This window comes from Lingula anatina, chromosome 5 (genome assembly GCF_051362555.1).
Source record: "Lingula anatina isolate TDL-2025a chromosome 5, LinAna3.0, whole genome shotgun sequence".
NCBI classification, from domain to species: Eukaryota; Metazoa; Brachiopoda; class Lingulata; order Lingulida; family Lingulidae; genus Lingula; species Lingula anatina.
Window position 1 is genome coordinate 17,721,120 of NC_141771.1, and position 27,157 is coordinate 17,748,276.

Genomic DNA, 27,157 nt, shown 5'->3' on the forward strand with positions numbered 1-27,157 from the left:
GAAAGTATGGTAAACAAGCTTGCTTTATACACCGGTATAATGGCCCAGCTGGTGGTAGTCTGGAGTCCCGGTGTCACGTGAAGAAACCGCCGTCGTGAATAAACCGTTCTGACGGATTATTCACGCGGGGGTAGCAGTCTGTTGACTTACAGTACGTAGCTGCACATACATTTCCAACATTTCCCCGTAGAGAAAGTTGTACTGTTATCAAACACACAATTTCTTTTTAATGAAAATGACTGAACTCTGAATTGAAAGAACATTGTAGAGTGAAAACATTTATACTACGAGCCTTAGATCTACCACGTTTTTCACACAGAGCAAAACAGTTCAGTCACGATCAAAAGCTCACTTCCAACATTCCCCCGTATACTGTAGTAATGAGATTATCAAATTCATACTCTCTCATGGCAAAAACCACTGAATTATGAATTGAAAGATCATAGTTCAGTGCAAACATTGCGCCTACTTAGGACGACATCGTCATACCGGAAGTTACTTCTTTCAATCTACCCTCAATGCGCATGTGCAGAACGGTTTCGTCACGGCACGGGTCTATCACGCCACACCGGTCCTTCACCTGTACAAAACGCCTTTCTCTTGTCTTCGCGTACAATGCCCTCTATCGTCACAGAAAACAACGTAATTGGGTCACAAAAATGTTTTCGAGCAGACCGCTGGATTATATTTTGATGCTTTATGTCGCTGTAGAAATTTGTATCGGACTCGTTTTAGTTTTCACGGGCGTGCATATAGGCAAAGCGAAGAAGGCAAAACCTAGGGATGACTCCTTGTTGGCCCAAGTGACGTTTATTTGGAGGTAATGCGTGTTCATTTGATCGGCAAGCTTGCACTAGTGTCTGCGGACAGTCTTGTCATTACAGAGGAGAAATCAACGCAATAAGTAGAGCATATCCTGTGGTCACTGTTATATCGATGGACTGGTCAGTGCAGTGCAGTGCGTCTAGTAAAGTTGTATTCCGTTGGGGTGTATTTTAGAATTTTAATGTTGATCATCGGAGATAGCAAATGGAAAGGTTGTCCTTAATTAATTTTTTTCACTGTAGACCTACATGTGTACTACTAGCAGTAGTGCTAGTGGTTTGTACTAGTTACAACACGAGTACTTAGTCCACTGTATGGGACCATTCAGATCGAGAAGAGCCGAATGCTAGCAAGGCCACGACCTAAATTTGGTGGACTTATAGTACTATACATGAAAGGAAGACCGCTTAAGCCTGTAATGGTCTCTCCGCCTCTCACAACAGGCCTACCCTCCACCTCTCACATGCATGGGGAGATGTGTGAGAGGCAGATGACATCCCCCCCCCCCCCCCCCCAGCGTATGGTTTGTAGAATTGCGAAAATGATGATTAAAATAGTTGACCCCTCAGTCTGACCTGTATTTAATGACTGTGATTATATTTCAGACCTGTTGTATACTACATCCTAAGTCTGTCCTGGTTGAGCTGGCTAGGTATCAATGTCTTTGGTGCCTATATGTTGGACTGGAATGTGCCTTATACCCAGGTTATACTGCAGTATGTAGCACAGCCTCATCATAACAGTACAGGTAATATATAAGAGCACATTCAGAACAGATAATCTGCGGACTAACTGATCCGTGGACTAAATATGGCCGACCCCTCTGAAAAGCAAGTCACATAATCCCCTGATGGTCTCCCTGCCTCCACACGTGCCATTAAATGGATTAAGCCTCAGCTCCAAGACTTAATTGCTCGGCCCCTGTACCAGTAGGAACGGTGCATATGGAGGCAGGGAGACCATCAAGGCATTATGATTAGTCTGCATTACTTTTAAGCGAGTCTGCCATATTTGATCCGCAGATCTATAAGTTAACAAAGTTTGTTCTGAATGTGCCCTAAAAACTTCCCTTAATTGCACCAGTCCAACCCCTGACATACACCCCCGAAACTCCCTGTGTATTTTGAAATGATAATTTTAAATACATTTTATATCAAACTTTGAAATTTGACAAATGGTATCTGTATGTGTAAGTCATAGTTTTATAAAGTACTTAATATTTGTGTAAGCAAGTGATAATTGAATTCCATCCATCTTATGTCAAACTTTGAAGAAATTTCACAACTGATATCTATGTATAAATTATTTTGATACTTTTTATAAAAAAATTTTGTGGTACTTCAACAAATGAAATCAGTGCATGGAAATTAAGCCTCATTCCCTGAAGAAGATGTCCTGATAGACATCGAAATATTGGAGGTAAAATCTCAATATTAGCTGTTGACTGAAGAAAAAAATCACATCATTATGATAACTTAAAACAGTTGATGAAATTCTTCTCTGATGGAAATTAAAATTTTAAATATTTGATGTTACAGATGCTTTATCTACCATGATCGGCCTTTCCATGCTGATATGCCAACATGTACGTCGACTTGATGAGTGCCTGCACCTGAACATATACACAAGTGTGCACATGAACATTCTCCCCCATGTGATGCAATATCTGCTTCCAGTCTTCCTGGGGCTAAGTCTAGTGGCTGAGGGACCCCCTCTGGAGAGACAAGGTAAGGGAAGTTAGTTCTCTGCCTTGGGCTAAGTCTGGTAGCTGAAGGACCACCTCTGGAAGCAAGGAAGTTAGTTAAGAAGTTAGTGGACTAACTAGTCCGAGGGTCAAATATGGCGACCCACTAAAAAGCTCAGTAATAGACACTGTAATAGAATCGATTCCCCGTGGGCTTTTTTTTCCCTTCTTTCTTTGTCTTTCTTAAAGCATGTACTTGTTTCATTTTTCAAAATCATTTCAGGTAAAATAATAAAACATATTTTCTTGAATAAGAAGTCATCATTGACTTGAAAATCCATTATGATGACGGGACATAAATTAGATGTTGGTGCTGTTGCTTAATGACTAAAATTAAAGCATCTTGAAATAATTAAATGTTTGAAGAAACTGGTGTTAGAAATTTATGGGTAATTACCAAAGGCCCCATTCAGAATGGATGCTATGAGTACTTACTGATCTGCTGACTAAATATGTTCAAAAGCAATGCCACTGAATCCAAATGGTCTCCCCAACTCCATACGCACCTTTAAATGGATTAAATCTCTGCTTCGAGGTTTAATTACTAGCCCCCTGCAGCGACGGCACATGTGAAGATGGGGAGACCATCAGGAATCATGGGAATTGCTTTTGAACATATTTAGTCGGCGGATCAGTAAATAGTTGGATCATCCATTTTGAATGGGGGTCATATACCAGTACATGAATCTGTTCTTTCAGGTCTCTTACACCTGATATGCTGCATCAACTGGTATCACCCTGTGGGGATCATGGTCTTCATCCTGGCCTCTAAACACCAGCACATCTGCTACAGCATACTGACCAGCCTGAGGAAAGACAAGTCAGGTGAGTCACAGGGTGCAGTGCAGAGAGAGAGAGAGAGAGAGAGAGAGAGAGAGAGAGAGAGAGAGAGAGATGTGTGTGTCTGTGTGTGTGTGAGAGAGAGAGAGTGTGTGTGTGTGTGAGAGAGAGAATGTGTGTGTGTGTGTATGTGAGAGAGAGAGAGAGAGTGAGTGTGTGTGTGTGTATGTGAGAGAGAGAGACAGAGAGAGAGAGAGAGAGAGAGAGAGAGAGAGACATATGCACATATATGATATATAGGTCAATGTGTAAATTAAAAAACACTAAAAACTACTCCAAATCATTCATTTCAGGTCAAATAGTTTCCACAGGGTACAAAGTTCCCAGGGGGGACTGGTTTGGCTGGATTTCCTGCCCCCATCTCTTCGCTGACATCCTCATCTACACCGCCATAGGGATCTGCCTGGGACTGAGACAGAGAGCCTGGTGCCTGTGTACCCTGCATCTCCTGGTGCATCACATCTTCTATGCACTGCATATCCATAGGAGGTATGGGGTGGTCTTCAAGAAGGAGTATCCCACCGACAGGGCGGCCCTCATACCATTTCTGTTGTAGCAGTGTTGTGAAAGAAAGAGTATTTCTTTATGAAATTGAGGTTGTAGTGGTCAGTCATTCCTATATATTACTTTGGGAACATTTACGATGAATTTTATTGACCTTTCTAATGTACACTAACTCCACAAAAACTCTTGCTGAATTCAATCAGATTAACAGTCTTACGCCCCTCTTGTTCCTAGTGTATTTGCATAATCGCCAGCTTTCTATATTCTACTCAATCCCAGATGGAGGCGTGCTAGTTTGTTAATCTGATTGCATTCAGCAAGAGTCCTTGTGGAGTTAGTGCACATAAGCCAAGTTGACAAAATTCATTGTGAATGGTCTCTTGGTATATTGGGATTAGGTGGCTGGCTTTTCCCACTTTTAAGCAATTTGACAATGACAATGTGTCGGGGGGGGGGGGGGGGGAAGAGATAATAAATGGACAAATACTTAAAGATAAAAACAAATAACTGAAAGAATATTGTATCTCTGTTGCCGTGGTAATTCCAGTCAAGGATATTCCTCTGAAACGGATGCCTTTAAACCAGGTACCTCTAAATTAACAGGGGGTGGTAAGGCATTATAACATGGCTTATATTTCAAAGCAATGGTTTGTAGAATTTAAGGAGAAATTCTCTATAATGCTAGTTCACTTTTGTTTTCTTTGATTATTTTGTGGCAATTGGGCAATAAGAAAAATCAATATAAGCGAGACTCCAATTTACAGAGTGCCTCATTGTGTACTAGTACATAAATAACAGTATTTTCTAAAATATACTCTATTATTATTATTATTATTATTATTATTATTATTATTATTATTATTATTAAGGAAAATGTTTATAAATTTCACACTCATTTGGGTTCTATAGTGTTCTAAGTTTTTAACTGGTGATGCTGAATTTCTTATTTTGCTAATTATTTCCATTTCTAGTGGTATCTCTGATCAGTTTTGAACGTGTAAGGTTTCATTCCAAGTTTTAACAGGTGTTAAATTTTAATGTCTGCTTTTGCAGTGTTGATTTCACTGTGTTAAACATTTTGTTATATACATGAGATTATATGTATACCATATATTTAAAGTGGAACATTCCCACTGTTAGATAATTTGATGTGAAAGGTTTTAGATTGTAAGAAGCATATTACATAAATTTTACTTTCAAGTCAAAAGGTTTACATTACTTTGTCCAGTTTAACTTATTTTGTAAGAGTTTCAATATAGGTTTAGGCCAAGGGCATATCATGATCTAGTACATGTATTCAGAATAATAAACAAGGCAAGTTCCTATGAACCTGGACCCCAATACAAGGACATGGGGCCCTAAGTAGCATTCAGCATTCCTTCCTGTTATCACCAGCTGAAAAAAAGTAAAAAAAAAATCTGTGATTATTTTAACATAGAATCTCTGCAGCAGCAATTTGTTATTTTATAAATGTATTAATGATTAATGAGTTTGATAAAATTTACCATTCGGATAAATCTAACTGCATGCCAGCTGAAGCTCAGGGTGCTGGAGTTAATAGATATATCAGTTAACACATCCATTTGCAGATATAGAAAACTGTACTTTTTTGTTTCAACGTGGATTCGAACCCATTTAGTCATAGTATGTTACGACAGCTTTTGTTAATAGATATGGTGCAATATATTATTATTGTTTTGACATTCCATACCTCATATAATTAGAGGACTTTAAATGTTTTTTGTGATATGCCTATGTTTAACTTTTGACGAATGGGACGTTTTATTCGTCCAAGGTCCGAGGTGCCTCAAGGGATTGTATTAATGCGTCTTGTTTCTTGTGTATTAATTTATAACAATTAGAAAGTAAGACGGTAAAATTGTTGTCTAAGCAAACGTAGTTTGTAAATGCAGAATTGCAGTTTAAGTGGTAGCTGTAACTTAAAAGTCAATTTTTATGTTTTTATGTGTGTCAGACAAATCGCAAATAGATGAACATTGTATTTTTAAAGAAAGCAATGTGGCATGAAATGTTCATACATGTGTACACACACAAACAAGCTGGGCCGTATTATGCGAAAAGCATGACTGGGTCTTAAAAATAGAGTCAAAATTCTCATACAACATGAAAACAGCAGGTACACAAGTTGTATTTTGGCAAAACTCATGTCGCCACACATTGAAATGGCTAATAATCGTGTAAGCAAAAACCGGGAATGGAGCCTGTTTGGCCCCTAAAACGGTGTATGACAGATTATTATACAGCTGTTCCAATGACCTCTGCAGTATGCACATATCAAAAATGGACCCGCAAGGCTTGCTGGGCTACTGTTCGTTATATTTAAAAAGTAATCTGAAAATGAACCCACTAAATCTTCATGTGACAATGTCACATACTCTTATAAAGGTGACCCAATATCATCTGAACTCGGGAGAATGTAATATGGAACGACGAGACTTGATATGTGGCTGGTGGTGGGCATTGAAAGAAGTCTACGGCAACAAGTGAAAAATCAAAACTCTTAACACCATATGTCGATACTAATGTTTGATCAACCCGCAAGACTTGCTGGGCTGATGACTGTCCAGTACAGAGGTAGCCTTTAAAGGACCTGTAAAGTCATGCGCAATGACTACCCACATACAATTTCTTCTCCCTTTCCTCTGGATTAGGAAGATGGTGTGGATGCTGCAATGCGTGGACCACAGATTGACATAAGCAACAGCCGTCCTTCAGTTGAAGATGTAAAAGTTTAACTTGTAAAAGACAAGACTCCAACCATTCGTTGCTCTAGACGAATACATCCAAAGATTTTACTGTGGCATTACTGGTAGGCGACTCCACCCATTCATTGCTCTAGATGAATACATCCAAAGATTTCACTGTGGCATTACTGGTAGGCGTCTGTGTACTGGCACATTCGCTGGGCAGTGGTGCTCTTGACAGGTATACAACACTGAAAAATCAAAGTAAAAACGCACGCAGTATGATGGTCAAATATAATGCAAGCAAAGTTCGGTCAGCAGAGGAGACAAATGTGGTATGAAGGAGGAGACGGGGATGGTGGTGGGTGAAATTTTTTGAACTGAAGATTTCAGTTGCAGATTTGAGATAACTTGTAGCTTGATTGTATCATACTCGTGAACAGAATGAATCAAGCAAAATGAGGCCAGGCAGTGATGCCCCATGGTATAAGTAGCAACATGTGCCTCAAAGGAGATTACCCCTCTAGGGCACAATTGAGCATGTGCAGAATGCCCATGTGCATAAATAAGCTCTGGAGATTGTTGTCGCCATAAAATGTCGTTTGACTACGCCAAACTTTCCTTTATGTCTCCTCCATCTCAGTGTACCACAAACTTTTATAGTCTCATTCATAGCAAGAAAGAAGGCAACAAGGAATATTGTTTGTTTGTGATTTGGCCAAACCAGGCCGCTTTTATTATACAACTCCTCTATCCTAATGGTATTAACAATAATAACAATGTAGCAAATTGTTGCCTGTATTAAATGTTATGGCCTTAGGGATAAAAATTATATATCAAATATTCAATGAGACTCATCATCCTAAAAATTACCATGCGACGAGTCAGCAAAAGTTATTATTTACCAACAATTTTGCACAAATTTCATTTGTGGGGTTGCAAAGAGGCCATAACCTTGACTGGTGCAAATGCACTGGGCAAGGAAAACCCCACAAAGGAAAGAATGAAGTAATCCGATGCAGTTTGGAGAACAATGAACTTGCACAAAAATAATGGCAATTAGTAAAAGGAAAATGAGTAAGTAAATGAATTATGAAAGCGTGCATGCACATACACAAACTTTTGATAGTGGGGAAAAAGATAAATAACCCTGTAAAGAAGGCATGCCTATTGACCCGTCACAGTAGGGAAGAAAGTATAAATAAGTAAACAAATATGTCATAAAAGCATGCCACTCAACCCGACGTAGCGAGGAGGATAATATAAATAAATAAATAAATAAATATGTCATAAAAGCATGCCACTCAACCCGACGTAGCGAGGAGGATAATATAATTAAATAGATAAATAAATATGTCATAAAAGCATGCCACCCAACCCGACGTAGCGGGGAGGATAGTAAATAAATGTCATAAAAGCATGCCACTCAACCCGACGTAGCGGGGAGGATAATATATATAAATAAATGTCATAAAAGCATGACGCTCAACCCGACGTAGCGGGGAGGATAATATAATTAAATAAATAAATAAATAAATATGTCATAAAAGCATGCCACTCAACCCGACGTAGCGGGGAGGATAGTAAATAAATGTCATAAAAGCATGCCGCTCAACCCGACATAGCGGGGAGAATATAAATAAATACATAAATATGTCATAAAAGCATGCCACTCAACCCGACGTAGCGGGGAGGATAATATAAATAAATAAATAAGCATGTCATGAAAGCATCACACTCAACCCGACGTAGCGGGGAGGATAATATAAATAAATAAATAAATAAACATCTCATAAAAGCATGCCACTCAACCTGACGTAGCGGGTGAGGAAAATATAAATAAATAAACAAGTATGTCCTAAAAGCATGCCACTTTACCCAACATACTGATGAGGAACGCATAAGTAAATAAAGAACTATGTTGGAAAAGCATGCCATTAGTCCCGATGCAGTAGGAAATAAAATATAAATAAATAAACTGACTGTGGCATAGAAAGATGCCAGAAAAATTAAGTTGAAATGACATTAATGCTTTATGAGAAAATTAAATAAATAAATAAATAAACGAAATGGAGAGGTCTGAAACTGTGCAGCATGCATGGTGTATAAGGGGGCCTTAATCTTGGTAGGAAACAAATTGGATCTAAAAGGGGCAGAATCTGTTTGAGAAACTGGTAAAGAAATGTAGCTTGACCTTGAGAAGGACAATTTGGTGATGAAATGAATGTATGTAAGGTCCTGTAAAGGCCGAAATCTACTTAAGAAGCTGGTTTAGAAACGAATGTGCAAGATGCCTTGAAAATTAGGAAACTGGTTAAAAAGAATCTGGTTAAGAAACGAATGTGCCCTGAAAAGGACAGAATCTGGTTAAGAAAAGAATGTGCCCTGAAAAGGACAGAATCTGGTTAAGAAAAGAATGTGCCCTGAAAAGGGCAGAATTTGGTTAAGAAGGAAGTGTACCATAGCCTTGAAAAGGTCAGAAACTGGTAAAGAACACAACGTACATAGACCCTGAAAAGGTTAGAAACTAGTAATAAATGTGAACCTTGGTCCTGAAAAGGACAGAATCTGGTTAAGAAGTAAGTGTACCATAGCCTTGAAAAGGTCAGAAACTGGTAAAGAAGACAACGTACATAGACCCTGAAAAGGTCAGAAACTAGTAACAAATGTGAACCTTAGTCCTGAAAAGGACAGAATCTGGTTAATAACGAATGTGCCCTGAAAAGGACAGAATCTGGTTAAGAAGAAAATGTGCCCTGAAAAGGACAGGATCTGATAAAGAAGTAAGTGTACCATAACATTGAAAAGGTCAGAAACTGGTAAAGAACACAACATACATAGACACTGAAAAGATCAGAAACTGGTAAAGAAAGGTAAACCTTGGTCCTGAAAAGGTTAAAAGATGAATGTGCCCTGAAAAGGACAAGATCTGATTAAGAAGGAAATGTACCATAACCATGAAAAGGCGAGAAATTGGTTAAGGACACAACAAACATAGACCCTGAAAAGGTCAGTAACTGGTAGAGAACACAACATACATAAACCCTGAAAAGGTCAGAAACTGGTAAAGAAAGGCGAACCTTGGTCCTGAAAAGGACAGAATCTGATTAAAAAACGAATGTGCACAAGGCCCTGAAAAGAAGTACGTGTACCTTGGCCTTGAAAAGGTCGGGATCCGGATAAGAGAGCAAATGTGTATGAGGCCCTGAAAAGGACAGAATTTGTTTAACAAACTAAAGTGCACAAGGCCCTGATTATGAAGGAAGTTTACCTTGGTCCTGAAAAGGTCAGAAACTGGTTAAGAAAGTTACGTGGATGAGGCCCTAAAAAGGTCAGAAACTGACCTAGAAAGGAAGTGTACCTTGGCCCTGAAAAGGTCGTGATACAGTTAAGTGACCAATTTACATGAGGCCCTGAAAAGGTCAGAGTCTGATTAAGAAAAGTGAAAGGGGGGGGGGGGGGGGGGTTAGTTCAACTTACTGAGAGAAATTCTTTCTGATGGGTCCATGCTTATTAGGCTTAAGTTTGTATTGCCCCATGTCCGAAAGGTGTGCTCCAACCCGAGTGGCATTCAGCAAACAAAGTGAAAAATGATATTGTTACTACTATTATCATTATTATTATTATTATCACTATTATAAGAATTAAACCCTCGATGATTGAGGGAACTAGTGAATGAAATGCCCTCTTAAGATGCTTGCCCAGTTGCCAGGGTGTACATCTGGAATTATGTCAGACTCCTGTCTTTGTATGTCTTGTATGTTATCATGGGGTACACTTTACATGAAGGTTTGAATCATGGTCTTATTTACTACCGAGGAGACTGAATTTCCCAGATGAAGCCGTTTATTTTGTTTTTGGAGGATTTCTTTATTTACACTCAAATATACGGCAAGTTGTCATGTTAGCCTCTAAAATAACAGATGCCCAAGATGATTATTAAATTGAGGTATATTATAAAATGCGTTCTTCTATTTCAACCACTGGTCCTAAAAACGTTAGGATTTCAAAAGCATGTCTAAGCTAGTGTGCATTTTTGAAACTCAGATATATGTATATAATATATAATATATAAATTTTATGTTTTATCTTGTTGTGAGTTCAGATGCATAACTTAATAGTCGCCACTGAATTGTTGAATGATTAAAGGAATTCAGTCTATTTCGCCAGTAACTCGTAATTCCAGTGTATTTGTTCATCTTTATAGCTCGTATTTATCTTTAGAGAACTACTACTAGGCAGCTGTCAGCCTTTATCACTATCATAACAGGTGGCCAGGATGCATTTGCTATGGTGAGGGCATAATTACCCTCAGCAGTAGGGTCAGGCATTGTAAGCCTCTATCAACTGCTTAATTAAGGGACCAGCCTCAGTTAATAGGCCATAGAAGGGTCGTAAAGCTGGGTTGTAATTTTAATTTAAATCAGAGAACAGGAGACTTTTCATGGAGCCTTGTGACTTGAAAATGGGTCAGGAATACTAGACATGTTTATACGATTAACTAGGGTGGGAAAGTTTTGCAATATCCTACTGAAAGCTGAAAGAGAGAAGTCTTAAGAAAATGGACAGAGGTTATTGAATATGATAAAAATGAAGGCACTGTGCTTCAATAAGTATTTAAATCTTCCATATCTGGGGGACTTGTAATACCCATGCAAAATTATCTTGCTTACTGAAAAGTGAAAAGCTAATAACTATTTACTTCTCTGACTTAATTAAGATGCTCTATCAGTTGTAATGCCCTAAGTAAGTGAACCCAAGTAGTAGATATGTGTGGAGGGTGGGAGTTGATATAAGACCACAAATTTTCTTCAGAAGACTTAAAGACAGAGCTATAAATGTGAAACTCAATGATAAGTAAACAGTAGGTGTAAATGGTAACTTCAGTGCTAACAAAAACGAATAGTTGATGAGGAAAGGAGGGTTGATTTTTGGATTGAGCTGGTTTATAATGATGTGCAGGTCAGACTGAGCAAGATACTCTACTTTGCTAAGGTATCTACCCTGAACAGTGAAACGCCTGACGAGGAATATGATAGAAGTGGGAAACTAAAAGTAGGTAACTGAATCGGCAAAGCATGTGCCCATGTGATATCCAATAAATTTCGGGACGTTGCGTCCGCCTATGTCTTCAGGTGACTGGAGATTCTACACGCAAGGACCCTTAATTGCTTTGTGCAGTCGCAGTGACCGCTATCCGAGTAAACAAGCAACACCTGGATAAAGAACGTTTTGTCAACTGCAACTGCTAAATAGCTAGAGAAACTAAAACTTACCGCATTCATGTAACAGTCAGCAATTGTACTGTTGATCCTTGCTTGAAGTTGTGCAGAATCTGTCACTGTACGCTTCAACAGATCGAGTGAACTGCTGGAAAGTTCTCATAGAGGTAAAATGAAATTTTTTGAACTGAAGATTTCAGTTGCAGATTTGAGATAACTTGTAGCTTGATTGTATCATACTCGTGAACAGAATGAATCAAGCAAAATGAGGCCAGGCAGTGATGCCCCATGGTATAAGTAGCAACATGTGCCTCAAAGGAGATTACCCCTCTAGGGCACAATTGAGCATGTGCAGAATGCCCATGTGCATAAATAAGCTCTGGAGATTGTTGTCGCCATAAAATGTCGTTTGACTACGCCAAACTTTCCTAACGTTCAATAAAAAAAGTCGGATCTTTTTGGCAGGTTTCTCACTGGCTTTGAAATACAACTCGTTACGGGCCCTTATAGGAATTTTAACATTCAATTCAGTGAACTTAAAGTAGGCAGTAGGCTACCTTGTTACAAGACCGGCCGATGTTTACAGGTATTTGTATATGCACTCAGATGACCTTAAGATGTAGATCAATGAAACAGACTTTGGGAGCTCTTTGGCTCTATTCCCATAGATTTTAGATCGATCTATCCCCGCGGGGAGTCTCACTAGATTACTTTCAGATAATCCGACTTAAATGTGTGTCCCGCCTACTACAAGCTGTAAGGGGATAATTAACTTTCGTGTCCGCCCGGCTGACAGCTATTTAGCGTGAACCCCCAGGGAGTTAGGTCGATCTAAAGTAGGTCGATCTAATCTATGGAAATGGGGTGTTTATCAAAAAGGAATTTTGTACGGGTGGGTGTCTGACCGTCGGGGAACTTTGTTTTGAATCCACGGCTGAGTGGCTTCCCCCATGCTCACAGTTTCAACGCCGATTTAATGACATCATTTAGTATTCCAAAACCCTGCCAGCGATTTTTCTTAAAAGTCTTAGTTCAAACTTGGACATTATAACGTAATTTTGTCTATAGATCAGATTTGATAAAGCAAAATAAATGGGGCTCAAACTCCATAACAAAACCATTTAAACCGAAATGACGGCACGGGATTGGAGTGTATAGGCTACATTCCCGTGGATTTAATTGTTCAGGGATGAAGTTACGCCCCATACTGATAGCTCGAGTTGCCTATGCTTATAGCCTACATTGCAACGAAAAAATATTTTATATTTTCTTTTCATCGTTTTAAATCACCACAAAGCACAAAAATGCATTAAATAATTAGATGCAGGAAAAAACTCATTTTCTGTATCTGGATGAAAAAAAAGAGCCTACAATATCCCTAATTATTATCCCAGCTGTAGATCCGGTATAAGGCGTGATATCCTGCCGTAAGGAATAATAATAATAATAATAATAATAATAATAATAATAATAATAATAATAATAATGAAGTTTATTCAACCATTGTACATAAATCTTATATACACATAAAACGGAAATTGTTTTACAGTTTCTAAGGACTGCGACAGTGAAGGTATAGGCCAATGTGCTTGTCGCTTATTTTCTCATAACTCGAATGACTACTGACCGTGATGGGCACTATTGTACATAATGAAGTTATCCACTCGAAATAGGTGGTATAAATCTGATATCACGCCGTTAAATCATCAAAAATGGCCAACCTGCTTGGTTTGGCAGTAAATTATATGAGGTTTTACAGACGTTCAAAGGTAGAATGATATTTATTAGTGGGAGAACTTTTGGAAGAGGTGCGTTTGCTTTTGATGCTTTGAGTGATAGGGCCTAGGCCTAGCTAGGCTACTGATTCCATTGAGAGGTTGCGCTTCAGCAAGGCCTGACTTGATTAGGCCTATATAACAGACTTGATCAAAGTTGACATCGCGCCTGCTACGAACAGAAACCATGCAATCTCCACGAGAGACCAAGTGTTGATTGCTTTGAGATTTTACGCTACTGAATCGATGTTGCTCGTCACCGGCGACACTCACGGCGTACGTGAGGCCTACTAAGTCCTCGGTTAGTCGGATAGCGGCTCGCGTGACAGAAGAATTACAGCAGAAGGAAGGACGATTTAAACAATTTCCAACTACATCCCAATGAAATAGGCGAAGTAAGGAGAGGTGTCTACGAGATGGGAAGAAAGCCTGGTGAGAACTGCAGTGTCGATCGACGGCACGCACGTCAAAATCCATGCCCCATCGGAAAATGAATCTGGCTTTGTCAACAGGAAAGTCTTCCATGGCATAAACATCCAAGCCGTGTGTGACCACAAAGGTAATTTCCTTTTATTTTACTTAAAAAACATGCCTTTTAAATCAGCATTGCTATTGACAGACTCTGCCAAACGTTGCCAAGTCGGCCATTTTATTAGAAAGTATGTCACAACCATAGTCCTTCCACTGCATGAGGCACAACTAATGCAATGTGGTCTGTTTTGACACTGGCAGTTTCTTCTGGCAGTTTTTTTTCTTATCAAACAACATAGATTATCCTGTAGATATTATTCCCATGATTTTAATGAATGTGCCATCTTGGAATATAATTATATTGTTTATTTTGTTTTAAGAAAATTATACATTAAGATTTACATTTAAAAAATTAGTTGATTTTTAAAAAAATTTAATATTGAAAGCCCACGTAATCATAATATACACACACTGGACAATAGAAGTGTCACCCCTACTGAACCAATACTTTGGGGGAGATAAATTACTGTGGAATGATATGCTCCTGGTATCATTTTATTAACATCAAATTTCACAAAAAGACCAACAATACGATTCCATGGTACAGCGGTTTTATACTCATTAGTCACATTATAAGTAGATCAGGCATTATAAAATTACTTTGATCCAGGGGGTGACGCTTCTATTGTCCAGTGTGTGTATATGTAAATATATATAAATATCATACCATTATTGTTATCTTTGACATTTGATATTTAAAATATTTATGAAATTTTAATTCAGATTTATTGCAGACCTACAAGAACACAATTTCTTTATTTTCAGGGAAATTTACCAACATCAGTACTGCTATGAGGACTGGTGGTACACAGGATAGTCACGTCTTCAGAGCTCTGCGTTAGCAACATGAGCGGATCCAGGATTATTTGAAGGGGTGGGGGTTGCGGATGCGAAGGCGACCCCCCACCCCACCCCTTGGCGTGGGGTTCGGGGCACGTGGGAGGGCCCCAAAATATTTGGTATTTTAGAGGGGAAACGGTGCCATTTTGTAGGGTTTAAAAAACTATGATTCAGCAAGTTAAAATTTTAATTTGAGGGGAGCTTGGGTGTGATTTTTTCAGAAATCGAAGGAGAGGGGGCATGCAGAACCCCCCTGACACCCCCCCAAATCAGCCTCTGGCTAGGAACATATGTAGAGGCTAAGAGAGGTGCTGCACAAGGCTTCCTGTTAGATGACAGATCTATTGGCTATGCATGCATATGCAAGTCTTTCCCGTCGACACCTTATTTACTCCGCATGAATAATCAGCAACAGAGATATAATAGTTTCCAAAAAAGAAGTTGTAACTTGATCGAGAGAGTTTTTGGACAGTGGAAGAGGCGGTAATACATTTTTTTTTCTTTGTTTATGAATTTTTTTTTTTTTTTTTTTTTTTTTTTTTTTTTTTTTTTTTTGTGCAACATAAATACTCATGGATTAAAAATCTTTATCACTTGAGGAATCATGAATTGAAAAAAAAATCACGGTTTTAAAAAATTGTCATCAGTAGAGAATTCACATCAATAAAAATCTATCAAAATGAAATATAGGCCTATATTTGTTATTTGTCTTTCTATTTGGAACTATAAATCAACTATTCAAAATTCTTATTCCAAGAGGGGAATATTAGTGTGACTTTTTTAAATCAGAAATCAAAGAAGGGAGGTCAGGATCCCCATGACCCCCACCCCCCCTCTACATCGGCCACTGTTCCTCCAGTTCTGGTTTCTTGATTTCTTCACTTGATTGTGGGACTTTTGCCCGCAGGACACTAAATGTCTCCAATTCTCTCGGCATTCCGTGGCATTTCTACTTGAAAATGCCACGGCTGTCGCTTGCCCGGCTATGGATTTCCAAGTGTGCTTGTTCCTAATTATAGTATTATGTTTTCCGTAAAGGTTCACTTAGAGGCCGTTCACAATGAAAGTTAACGGCCTATCTACTGCACACTAAGGGTGCTTTCCCAGAGATTTAGATCGATCTAAAGATTAAGTTTTAGATCGGCATAACTCCATGGGGGATTCTCGCTGAATGCAATCAGATTAACAGATTCACACGTTTACTCCTGGATAAAGTAGAATGCAGTAAAGCCGTGGCTCTACGAGTAAGTTGAAAACAAGAGGCGTTGCAGTCTGATGACCTGATTGCATTCAGCGAGAGTCCCCGTGGAGTCAATGCGCAGCAGCTAGGCCGATAAAATCCATTGTGAACGGTTCAATAGGTGCCATTCAGAAAAGATGATCTGAGTTTCCGTAATGAAACTTCTTTCTGGCTCCTCTTGCTGAAAGCTTGCTCCATCTTGCAAGAAGCAGACGACAGATGACTACAAAACACAGGGGTATTGTGGGTAATGTTTTTCCAAATATGGCATAGATTACTTTTTTGTCAGCAACCACATGTATCATGGCTTTATCAGTGTTTATAGCAACCAATTGCATTATGGGAATGTCTTTTTCCAAATATGGTATTGGATAAATTTATCATCCCCTGGATTACTATCCTGTTTATCCAGACTTTATGAAACGGGACCCTGTACTCGCGTGACTGGAAGTGGTTTCAACAAACCATGCCATATTGTTGCCAGCACGCAGTCACGGGCAGGTGGCCGGTGTCAACAGGGTTGCTACTTAACGTCATCCTGAGCTTCATAAGTCACCGGAAACTAAAGTCTGCTCATTCCCAATGTAACTGTCGGTCCATGTAGATCGATCCAACTCCGCGGGGACTCTCCCTGAATGTAATCGGATTAACACGCCCCTTTTGTTTTCAACGTAATTATATTATCACCAGCCTTTCTGTATTCTGCTCAACGCTAGGAGGAGGCTTGTTAGTAACTTAATCTGACTGCATTCAGCTAGAGTCCTGTCAGAGCTGGATCGATCTACGTAGATCGATAGTTTCATTGGGTATGTGGCCAATGTTCTATTATCGGGATGTCTCTGTTGTTTTCGGTAAACTAATATGGAATCCCATGCTGTTAAAAATGGTTTCCCTACTAGTCTTCGTGCAAAATAACTAGCTTGCAGTAATCTATTGTTCACGAAGGATCTTGAAACGGGTGTTTAAATGACATTCTGCTACTCTTTTCTGAGGACACTGGTTGTCTTTGTACAACCAGCACGGCGCACTCTAGGGAGAAGACGATCCTGTCTTCTTGGTGTGATACGCGGACACCCTGGTCGAGGTATTGGAGTAGGTGTCCCTGTTGTAGCATTTCTTTGGAGGACTTTACTTACGGTTCCTGATAAATGTTGCATTGCCTGGCATTGGCTGTCCGTTTCTGGCCATTTTCTCTGAGAGCAAGAATCTAATAGTAAGCTGCGTTGCTTAGCTGTCGAACCATATCTTCTTAAAGGTACCTGTCAAGTTTCAGAGCGATACCTTTGTTGCTTCTCTTAATACACTCCAAAGATTGGCCAATGCGTTTTTTTAAAATTGCCGAAAAGACCACCCCTCACATTACTGACCACAGAACATACCACTGCATGCATCAATTGTTTCGAGAGTTGTGTGGTAATTAGGTAACACACCTGGCTACACATGGAGTGACACCTCAGGTTTGGATTTAAAGTAGTTAGAGACAAAATTAATATTTTTTAGAAAATTTACTCGCCAAAAAATAATATTCCATATTAAGTAGTAACCCTATAAGTTTGTAGTGCTTGTCCATGATTTCATCAAAGGTAGAACAAGTGTATTTCTGAAGTCGTTGAAATAAAGGCGAGACACACTGTTGCACGTGTCCAGGTGTGATACTTGATCCTTTTATTTCAAAATTATTGACTGGAAAGATTAGAAAATCGACAATTAATATTATAGTTACGGACGCAGCAATTACCAGTAATAAAAAACTTGTTCAGTTTTTTAAGGCTGTGTTTTTTCCCATATCTTTTATATGCATATGTCATCATAAACACCGGGCGAACCTGTACGCAGGAAGTGTCGTGCTACAGTGTCCTTCCCTTTTCTCTGGACATACATTTGTCAATATAAACCATCCTGTCGACGCGCCCAGCTGTGTCGGTATATTTGAGACCAAGGTCTATTGTGGTGAGGCAAGTCGAATTCCGTTGATGAGTAGAAAAGTGCGTTTTATTTATTTATTTATTTATTTATTTATCTATTTGATACTGGTCGAACCAAGTAATAAATATTGTATGATAAATTTTAAGATGTCAGATACACATTTAAAAAAAATGATACGTTGCTTTTTAATCCCAAACTCAATACTGTAATATATACATTCTGTTTTCACATCAACTAACAGGGAAAAGTTTAAAGCGTCCATCTTAAGCAATCTGCAGGCCGAAAAATACTAGTCCGAAGATGATTATCAAAAATCATTTGAATAGACCATTCAAACACCGACCACACTACAAAAGCGATGTCGCTTGTTCCCGATGGCCTCCCACCTTCACCATCGCCATTAAATCTCTGCTCCGTGGTTTAATTGCTAGACCCTTGCAGCGAGCGGTTGTGATTTGTGGCTTGCAGAAGCTACACAAAACACACCAAGCTAGTAAAAGTATTCTGTGTATCTATTCAACATGATGTATCTTTCCGTATGATTACACATCATCCAGTGACCCAAAACATTTTCAACCACATCAGTCGAGTTTCAAGTGCATCCCTCATACGTCAGTACGCCTTACTTTTTATTGTTACACTCAGCTTTCCTGGTCATCTTTTGAGAAATGGCCTTCCGCACCTAACAAACAGTCTACCGATCTCAAACGGAAGCCATGGACACTTAAGGAACGCCCGACTTACACTTAGAGCAGTTAACTTGTCCGTCGGTAAGATCGCGTGACATGAACGATACATGGTGTCGAGATATTTTCCCTGCCCTTTTACGACCGGCGCTCGTCAGGACAACGAACCGAGAATAAAAACCGAATTAAACTTATTCGCAGAGAGAAGTCAACTGCCAGTCCGCCAACGAAAAAGTCATCGACCTGGATGCCTTGGTTTTCGTCTTGTTTGCCATGCAAAGAAAATACTTATTTTCTAAACGATGATTTTACCAGGAGTAAAGAATAAAGGAAACAGATCGCGAAGTTGGTTTAACTTTCTTTTTATTGATTCACCTCAGCGCGGAGCCTTTGAAAGAGAATAAACACCCTGACAGAAGGAGTAAAATCTATTAACATGACAGCGGACAAATTCGCGGTAATAATCAGTTCGTTCTATTACCATAGTCTCTACAACGGGGTGGAATACTCATCGGGTTTATACATTGTCTTATTATCGGATTACTTCAAAGCCAAAGAAGAAAGTATTGCATGGATTTCAGCTTTACTCCTCAGCACCGTTGGATTATTTGGTAAGTCCACGAGGAACCCAACTATACGTTGCTGTGATGGCTTAGCGCCTATTCAGAAGATTATTCGCGGACTAACAGGTCTGCGGGTTAACGATACCGCTGTTCCCCTCATGGTCTCCTTCTCTTTCTAAGGTCGCATTCACAACGAGTTGAGCCAGGCTTTACAAATCCTGGGGACTAAATATGGCGGACGTACATGAAAGAAAAACCGCCTAATCTTTTAATAGTCTCTCCGCCTCTCACACGCCTCCCCATGTGTCGTCCCAATGGAGCCGAGATTAAATGGCTGTCACCCCGCAGGGACGACGTGTGGGGAGGCGTGTGAGAGGCGGAGAGACTATTAAAAGATTAGGCGGTTTTACTTTCATGTACGTCCGCCATATTTAGTCCCCAGGATTTGTAAAGCCTGGCTCAACTCGTTGTGAATGCGATCTAAGGGTGTATTCCCAGAGATTTAGATCGACCTAGGGATTAAGATTTAGATCGACCTAACTCCCTGGGGGTTCAAGCTAAATTGCAGTCAGCCGAGCGTGCACCATAGTTAATTACCCCCTTACAGCTTTCAGTAGGCGGGACAGACGCTTAAGCCGGCTAAGCTGACAGTAATTTAGTGAGACTCCCCACAGGGATAGATCGATCTAAAATCTATGGAAATGGGGTCTAACTCCAATGGTTTAGGAAATTACAATGTGAAGTAAGTTTTATATTATCGTCCACCCCTGGGGTAGCCTGGCCAGTTTCAGCATACCTAGTCAGAGCAAACCCATCCCAACTTCGATTCTACCTATTTCGTACTTCAAACTGTTTCAGGGACTTAGAAAATAACCCTGGTTGCAAAATGCGTTGCAGTCGCAAAATGCGTTCACTTGCAAAATGCGGCTCTACAGCCCTTTGCACATCTAGTAGTAGGGACCTATATTGTAGGGATATAGCTTAACGCGACCAATGTTTTCCTTCTGTAAACAACCTGTGTCTTATTATACTTAAATGTGCGACTTGAACATTTGGCACCTTCATACTGACCCCACTGCCATGCAGTTAATTGAAATATAGCCCACTTATAGAGTGACGATGATGATGATGATGTTTTAATGATGATGATGATGATGAATTAGGTTAGTTAGAGGTTGAATAACGTGTATTGTTTTAAGTGACCGATAGATGTCACTGTAGATTGCCTTCTGCAATCGCTGTTTGTATATAAGAATAACATTATAATACGCACTTCTAAAAATGTAAAAGCATGGAATGAAATTTGTTTTGTAGGACGTTAACTCAGTAATGGAAATGTACTTTTATTGTCTTATAATAAACCTGAATAATATTTTTCCTTGTAAGTTATTTCTCTAAGAAGAAGACATCTTTTTTTTATATTTCACCGGACTATAGTTTTAAAATCGTAATAGAAGAGTCTCGTTTACTGTTAGCTATAAGTGAACTTCTACTCATTTCAGGTTTGTCAGCGGGAATTTTAGTCCCAGTACTTGGCTTCCGGCTATCGGCAGTGATTGGCTCTGTCCTAGCGTTCTTGGGGCTGGCACTCAGTAGTATGGCCCCAAGCCTATACTATCTTTATGTCTCCTTCGGCATCCTACAAGCCATCGGGCTCGGCTTTGTCTGTGTCGTCAGCATGGTGAGCGTCCAGCACTGCTTCGATGATAGCTCACTCAAGGGGTTGGCACTGGGAATTGCAACTTCTGGCAGTGGCGCAGGTCTCTTCGTCCTTTCTCCGTTGATACAGTCAATGGCGTCTATGTACAGCTGGAGGATGGCAATGATCGCCACGGCGGGGTATTCTACCATTGGAATATTGCTCGGACTTTTCTTAAGATTTGAGTACAAGAATGGTAAGGCGATAACGAACGAAAACGAAAATCACAATCAGGATCCTGAATCTCTGTCCGATCTGTTTGAGCCGAAAAACCAGCATGGCAATAAGTGCTCAGGGACAGAGGACAATTCTACGAACACCTCAAGGATAATGATCTTGTGCAATTTCCGATACCTTCGTGTCGTATCATCAACGTTGCTTTTCCAGTGGGGTAAAAATATGACCTTGGCGTTTTTGCCATCTTTTGCCAAAGAAAAAGGGATAAGTTCAGACAACGCCTCCTGGTTTCTGGTCGTCATTGGCATTTTTGTCGTCATAGGACGCATAGGAGCAACGTGCCTTACGGATATGAAGTTTTTCTCAGCAGCAACATGGCTTGTCATATACGGACTTCTAGGTGGAATGTCGGTCGCTCTTCTTGTAGTGTTCTCGAAATTTCTCCATCTGCTCATATTGGTTGCAGTGTTTGGGTTTTGTCAAGGTAAGATTCAAAGTAATGTCTGTCCTTCTATCTGAGCATTTTGCAGCCATCTATATATGTTCTTTCGAGTTTGGCAAATTGAAATTCTGCGCCGGCCTCTAGATATACAGACTTGACATTTAATATGGAATATTTTAGTTTCGAAGGTGTGTGTAGGTAGAAATGCGTTCTTTTTTCAAAAAACTAAGATCTCATATAAGATATGTGAATGGAGAAGTGTGTAGTCAGGTGTGTCGCTTCCAATTAACTGAATACCAGGTTTGTTACGCTGCTGCATTATGTAATATGAAGTAATTTTATTGGGTAGTGCTCCTTTGGGCAGGTCAAAGCTTGGCTTTGGCAAAGCACGGTTCTGTCAGAAAAGTATCCATATGTCGGCAACTGCTGCATAGAAGAATTTGAAATTTTGCATGCAAGTGGTCGGTTTTGCAGTGTGTAAAATGAGCTATGCAGTGCTTTGCAAGTTTGTTAATCTGTGGCAAAATGGCGCGAAAAAGACAGACATTGCCAGACAGTTAATTGCGCCAAACGAAACGGTCCGCACAGTTTTATAGAGTAATGCCCAGACTGATGTACCTACATAGAGGCCACACCCAATGTATTAAAATCTTACCACCAGAGTATAGGACCCACTGTCTTTCAGGATATGCTGTTGCAACTAAACAAAAACCACCCAGTCCGTTCAGAATGAGGGGTAAATTGCCACCAAAACGCATTTTTCAAGGCCCTTAGCGAACACCAAACTGGTTTTAGCAGGTTAGGATACCAGACGACCTCCGAGGAACCCACTGTAAACAGCAAAACATCGTTGTATGTTTCTCTAATGAATTAGGGACCATGATCGTTTCTGGGTTGAACACTGAAACCTCGTGGCTTTCTTTATTGAGGTCAGATTTCCCCTGTACCGCTCAACTAGTCAAAACAGAGTTTACAGACATCCAGAAGAGGCCAACGACGAAGTGTGTGCCGCCTCTAAAGTGACTTAGGTCAATAACAGCGGCAGTATTTGAAGTGGACACCACATTGGTGCCAAAACACCAATGGCAGTCATCGACGAAAACCTGAACCAGATTAAATAAAGGAATAATCTGGGAACCACTTGACTATCATTTGATAGGGGGCACCTTAAGAACAATTTTAGGTTGTACGGTGGGATTGCCGGTTCACACAGAGCACTTTTAATAACAGATTACTTACAGAACCAAGGGAATGAACAGCTACCCTGGTCATCAAAACCGCCATATCTGAACCACGTAGACAATATGTGGGTAGGCCATTACTCGCCAAATGAATGGCCTACATGTCCTACAACAAAACTGGGCCAAATAGGACAGATTTCGACCGATGCCTGGAATGTTATTCCAGATTGAACTCTAAAAACATATCCCAAGGAATGCCTTGCCGCTTGAGAGCGCTGGTAGCAGCCAGAAGAGGTCAGGCGTAACAGCGACTGTTACTGTGACTAGACACTGGCATGAGGGTCCTTTGTGGAGCGTGTAACTCTTTTGCAGACAATAATTTGGAAAATATGGAGATCCAAAATATCTCATTTAATGGTTGTCGTATGAAGTAGAAAAGGCAATGTGTTTTTGTTTGCTTCTCTGGCGAATTCCATTAATGAACTGATGTCACAATGACATCAAAGAGATAATTAAAAGTTATTAGAACACGATTTTAATCCTTATTTTCATTTATCAGTCAGTAAAATAGGAAAAAAACTGATGAAAAATGATTTGGAAAAAATATTCCATATTAAATGTCAAGTCTGTAGTAGAATTGATACGCTTTGTTATATTAAAGTTCAAACAGTTATTGGCATCAACACAGGTGCAGTTCAGGAGAGAGGATGTGTGTGTTCATGTTGTTGTTGGCGGTGGTGATCTGTGTGTGCGTGCGCATAATACGCCAAAAGTTTAAATGTTTAGGGGGTTAATTTAAGTGCCGACCAGCTCCTCATTAGTTTTAATTTACTTTATAAGATAACCAGGGCAGCTGCCAGTATCTGTTTAAGACTTTAAAACATTCTCCACTGATTGTAATTTAGCTGAACATTGCTATTTAGAATTTCTGGAATATCCCGGGTTAATGTTGACTACTTTGAGACAAACCTTCCACTGGGATTATTTTTATTTTAATTATTATTTTTGAAACAAGGCTCAGAAAATTGACCTCTGCTGTGATGTACATAATTTTCCACCAATGGAACATCTCTTACACTTCAAAATTTTAGGGGCAAAGCTTACTATTCCGTGCTTGCTTTTGCGTGATGTAGTGGGCTTCGACCATCTACCGCATGCATTTGGCTTAATGTCACTCGCTCAGGGACTTATTGCATTAGCGACACCACTTGGGGGTAAGTGATTAAGCCTTACTGACAAAGAAGGAAGATGTTATTAAAGTTTTTATTACAGAGAAAGCCTTTCAATATGTGTAAAAGTATTATATAGACCTTCAAAGAAATCGTGATAGGGCGTGGCGTATTTATGGTCTGCGATGTACATTTTGTATAATTTACTGACTAAAATGAAGATCCAAATGAAAAATGAATAAAAACATACGACAAACGAATGCACAGAACTGCGCCACAAGAATAGCGTTTTTCACATTTCCCAGCCTCGGTCGTCATATTTTGAATGTATCAATATTCTCATAGCATTTCAGATAATATGCTATGTATAGGGAAAGGGGTTCGTTTGTGGCGTAGAAAATTAATGCGCAAAATGTGTTTGTTGCAGCTAGCGAACCTTTTTGACTTGTGCTTGTTGTGGTCGTCTACTTAAGTTATTAAGTATCATAACAGTGATGAAAATCAGTAAAACAGATTATTATTTCTCAGATATTTAACAACAGTGATTACAATTATTAAATGGGACATAAATTATTGCATTTAATGAGGGTTTAGGTCTCTTTTTAAATTTTTTTTTTTACTTCCAGGTTGGTTGAAGGACCATTTTTCAACTCACCAGATCACCTTCATAGCAAGCAGCTCTATGGTGTTTTCCTCGGGACTGCTTATGTTATCATTATGATATTAACAGACAGATTGGAAAATCTAGAAATGCTGTCAATATAGCATAAAAACCAAAGTCCGTATATTTGAGAGTTGTGTACTATCACGTCTTTTCTATGGTTCAGAATGCTGGCGCATGACAGGAGAAGATCTCAGGAAGCTTTCTACCTTTCACACCTTAAGCCTCAGAAAAAAATATTTAAAATATTCTGCCCAAGGACTATATCAAATGAAGGTCTGTTAAAAAAAACAACCAGGGAAGCATAAGTGAAGTCATCAGGATAAGAAGATAGAAATAGGTTGGCCATGTGCTGAGAAAATACTTAAATTCCACCACAAAAGTAGCCATGTACTGGACACCAGAGGGACACGAAAAAAAGAGGCAGACCTAAGACCACATGGAGGACTGTCGAAGCAGAGAATGCTGGGGAACCATTCACCACCTAGCGCGTGACAGAGAGCAGTTGAAGATCTTTGTTGGTCCCCTAGTTGCCCGACGGCGTAAAAGGAGATAGTACTATTGGACTCATTGGACGGGCCCATGAAGACAATGTGTAAATTGCAAAAAGCGAGCAATAGCAGCTGATGTAATAAGAACATATATATATATATATATATATATATATATATATATATATATATATATATATATATATATATATATATATATATATAATAAAATACTGATATAATAAGTTGCAATGAATGATATATTTTTTTAAAGAGGGTCAAGCATTTGTATCATTTTTATGGTTTATGCATATAGTATCCTGTTTGCCAATACCTGTTATTTTATTTTATAGATTCATGAATTTATAGAGCCACAGAGAGTTGTCGTGTCTTTCAGATCTATCCATTTATTTAACACAAAGGAATATTTTGCCATGCATGTAAGTAATCAGGCAGAATAGTTTAATAAATTGATAAAACCAGAGAGTCACAGAGTGTCACAAAAATTCGGCGCCGAATACACTTGAGATAGGCAAAATTCAGCTCTCTCCATGTAAGTTTTTCTAAAAAAAAATGCAAAGCACTATGGGATAACAATCAGTAAACAAGGCAGGCCAGTCCACTTATTTTAATATTTTTAATTAAAAAAAATAGATTGGGCGGGAATGGTGAGGTGGGCCGGTTCCGTCATGTGTCAGACACACATCTAAGCTTTTGCATGACACATTTATATACATGTATAACAGGGGCGGGTCCAGAGATATTTTTTGACAGTCTTCCAAATTATCTTTGTTGATCCATCCTCTATTTTTGACCGTCTTCCGACAGAAAAAAATTGGATATCCATCAATATAAACTTGAAAATCTGACCGTCTTCCAGAAGACCCAGAAGACAGCCTCAATCCGCTCCTGTATAATGTCGTCACCCTTTCCTGCAAACGCCGTGCGACATGCACCCTAGTCCATTTCCCCATTACTTTGTACAGGTGACATTCGTCCCATATATTAACCCCAATACTGCGACTCACCCCAACCTATATACTTTATCATATGGGACCAATTCCCAGGACTACCATTCCTGTCACAACAGTATTTATAGATCTTTTCCTCCGTGTCCACCAAGTTTGTTCCACACCGAAGTGAACTGTAGTCCACAAATTAACTAACTGATCCATGAGCAACAGTTCCCACCACGCAATCTGCAGAAAACCCCCATACGAACGTGGTTTCAAACACGTTCAACGTGCATTAACACGTGGAAGAAAGAAATCTCGATTAATCAGAAAAGGAGAAAAGCCCTCAGTGAAGCAGTTGGCGACGCCGAAGTCAACGAGAGCTGTTGTAAGAGAAGTCTACAAAGGCCGCATTCAGAACAGAGGACTAACTAGTCCACGGATCAAATATGGCCGACCCACTTGAATACTTCCCCACGGGGAATCTATTTAGTGTTTATTAGCGGAAAAGACGGTAAGCCTTTTAGTCGGTCGCCATATTTGGCCCGCGGACTAGTAAGTCCGCTCTTCTGAATACAGCCTTAGTAGTACTAGCGACATGCAGGCAGGATCTTTTTTTTTTTAAATTGTCGATGACAATAGCGAATAACGAATGACAAACGATTTTTTTACTATAATAACATTTATTTCAATAAATGTTAAATGTACAGTAGGCCTTCACACTAGAATGCACTCAAATGAACTGGGGTAAATAAAACTGACACCGTGAGCTTGGCGACCTAGATCTAACCCTGTGTCTAATCGATGTCTTCGTCGTGGAAGAATTGTGAACTGGGGTATCTCGGGGAACCTTAAGGTAACATTCTCTATAATCACGGCTGAACGCCCGCTTTATTCCTCTGCATATTTTCTCATGCTTCACCCCGTCAGGTGAAGCAAAGCCCCAGTGTCCCCGATGTGGTTATTGTGCACTATGTTGTTAT

The 27,157-nt window shown here is 39.5% G+C and overlaps 2 protein-coding genes across 4 annotated transcripts; both read left to right on the forward strand.

Moving 5' to 3' along the window:
- The first annotated feature begins 467 nt into the window (after positions 1-467).
- On the forward strand, positions 468-4,774 carry LOC106156499 (polyprenal reductase). 3 transcript variants are annotated; one of them, XM_013531775.3, is made up of 5 exons: positions 468-820; positions 1,431-1,573; positions 2,364-2,552; positions 3,269-3,394; positions 3,703-4,774. In XM_013531775.3, exons 1-5 carry the CDS (start codon positions 519-521, stop codon positions 3,963-3,965), a joined length of 1,023 nt encoding a protein of 340 aa, XP_013387229.2. In that variant the 5' UTR covers positions 468-518; the 3' UTR covers positions 3,966-4,774. The 3 variants fall into 3 exon arrangements, with proteins under 3 accessions (XP_013387229.2, XP_013387232.2, XP_013387231.2); XM_013531778.2 differs by lacking the exon at positions 468-820 and adding an exon at positions 825-944; XM_013531777.2 differs by lacking the exon at positions 468-820 and adding an exon at positions 917-1,037.
- Positions 4,775-18,806: 14,032 nt separating this feature from the next.
- On the forward strand, positions 18,807-25,339 carry LOC147761767 (monocarboxylate transporter 12-B-like). The gene is made up of 4 exons (XM_087014319.1): positions 18,807-19,449; positions 20,904-21,761; positions 23,992-24,114; positions 24,696-25,339. Exons 1-4 carry the CDS (start codon positions 19,275-19,277, stop codon positions 24,788-24,790), a joined length of 1,251 nt encoding a protein of 416 aa, XP_086870445.1. The 5' UTR covers positions 18,807-19,274; the 3' UTR covers positions 24,791-25,339.
- Positions 25,340-27,157: the final 1,818 nt, after the last annotated feature.

Coding starts and splice junctions, on each gene's coding strand:
- LOC106156499 (XM_013531775.3), top strand. CDS start 519: ATGCGCATGTGCAGAACGGTTTCGTCACGGCACGGGTCTATCACGCCA. Junction 1,574..2,363: donor GCCTCATCATAACAGTACAG/GTAATATATAAG, acceptor TTGATGTTACAG/ATGCTTTATCTACCATGATC. Junction 3,395..3,702: donor CCTGAGGAAAGACAAGTCAG/GTGAGTCACAGG, acceptor CATTCATTTCAG/GTCAAATAGTTTCCACAGGG.
- LOC147761767 (XM_087014319.1), top strand. CDS start 19,275: ATGACAGCGGACAAATTCGCGGTAATAATCAGTTCGTTCTATTACCAT. Junction 21,762..23,991: donor AGTGTTTGGGTTTTGTCAAG/GTAAGATTCAAA, acceptor TCAAAATTTTAG/GGGCAAAGCTTACTATTCCG. Junction 24,115..24,695: donor ATTAGCGACACCACTTGGGG/GTAAGTGATTAA, acceptor TTTTACTTCCAG/GTTGGTTGAAGGACCATTTT.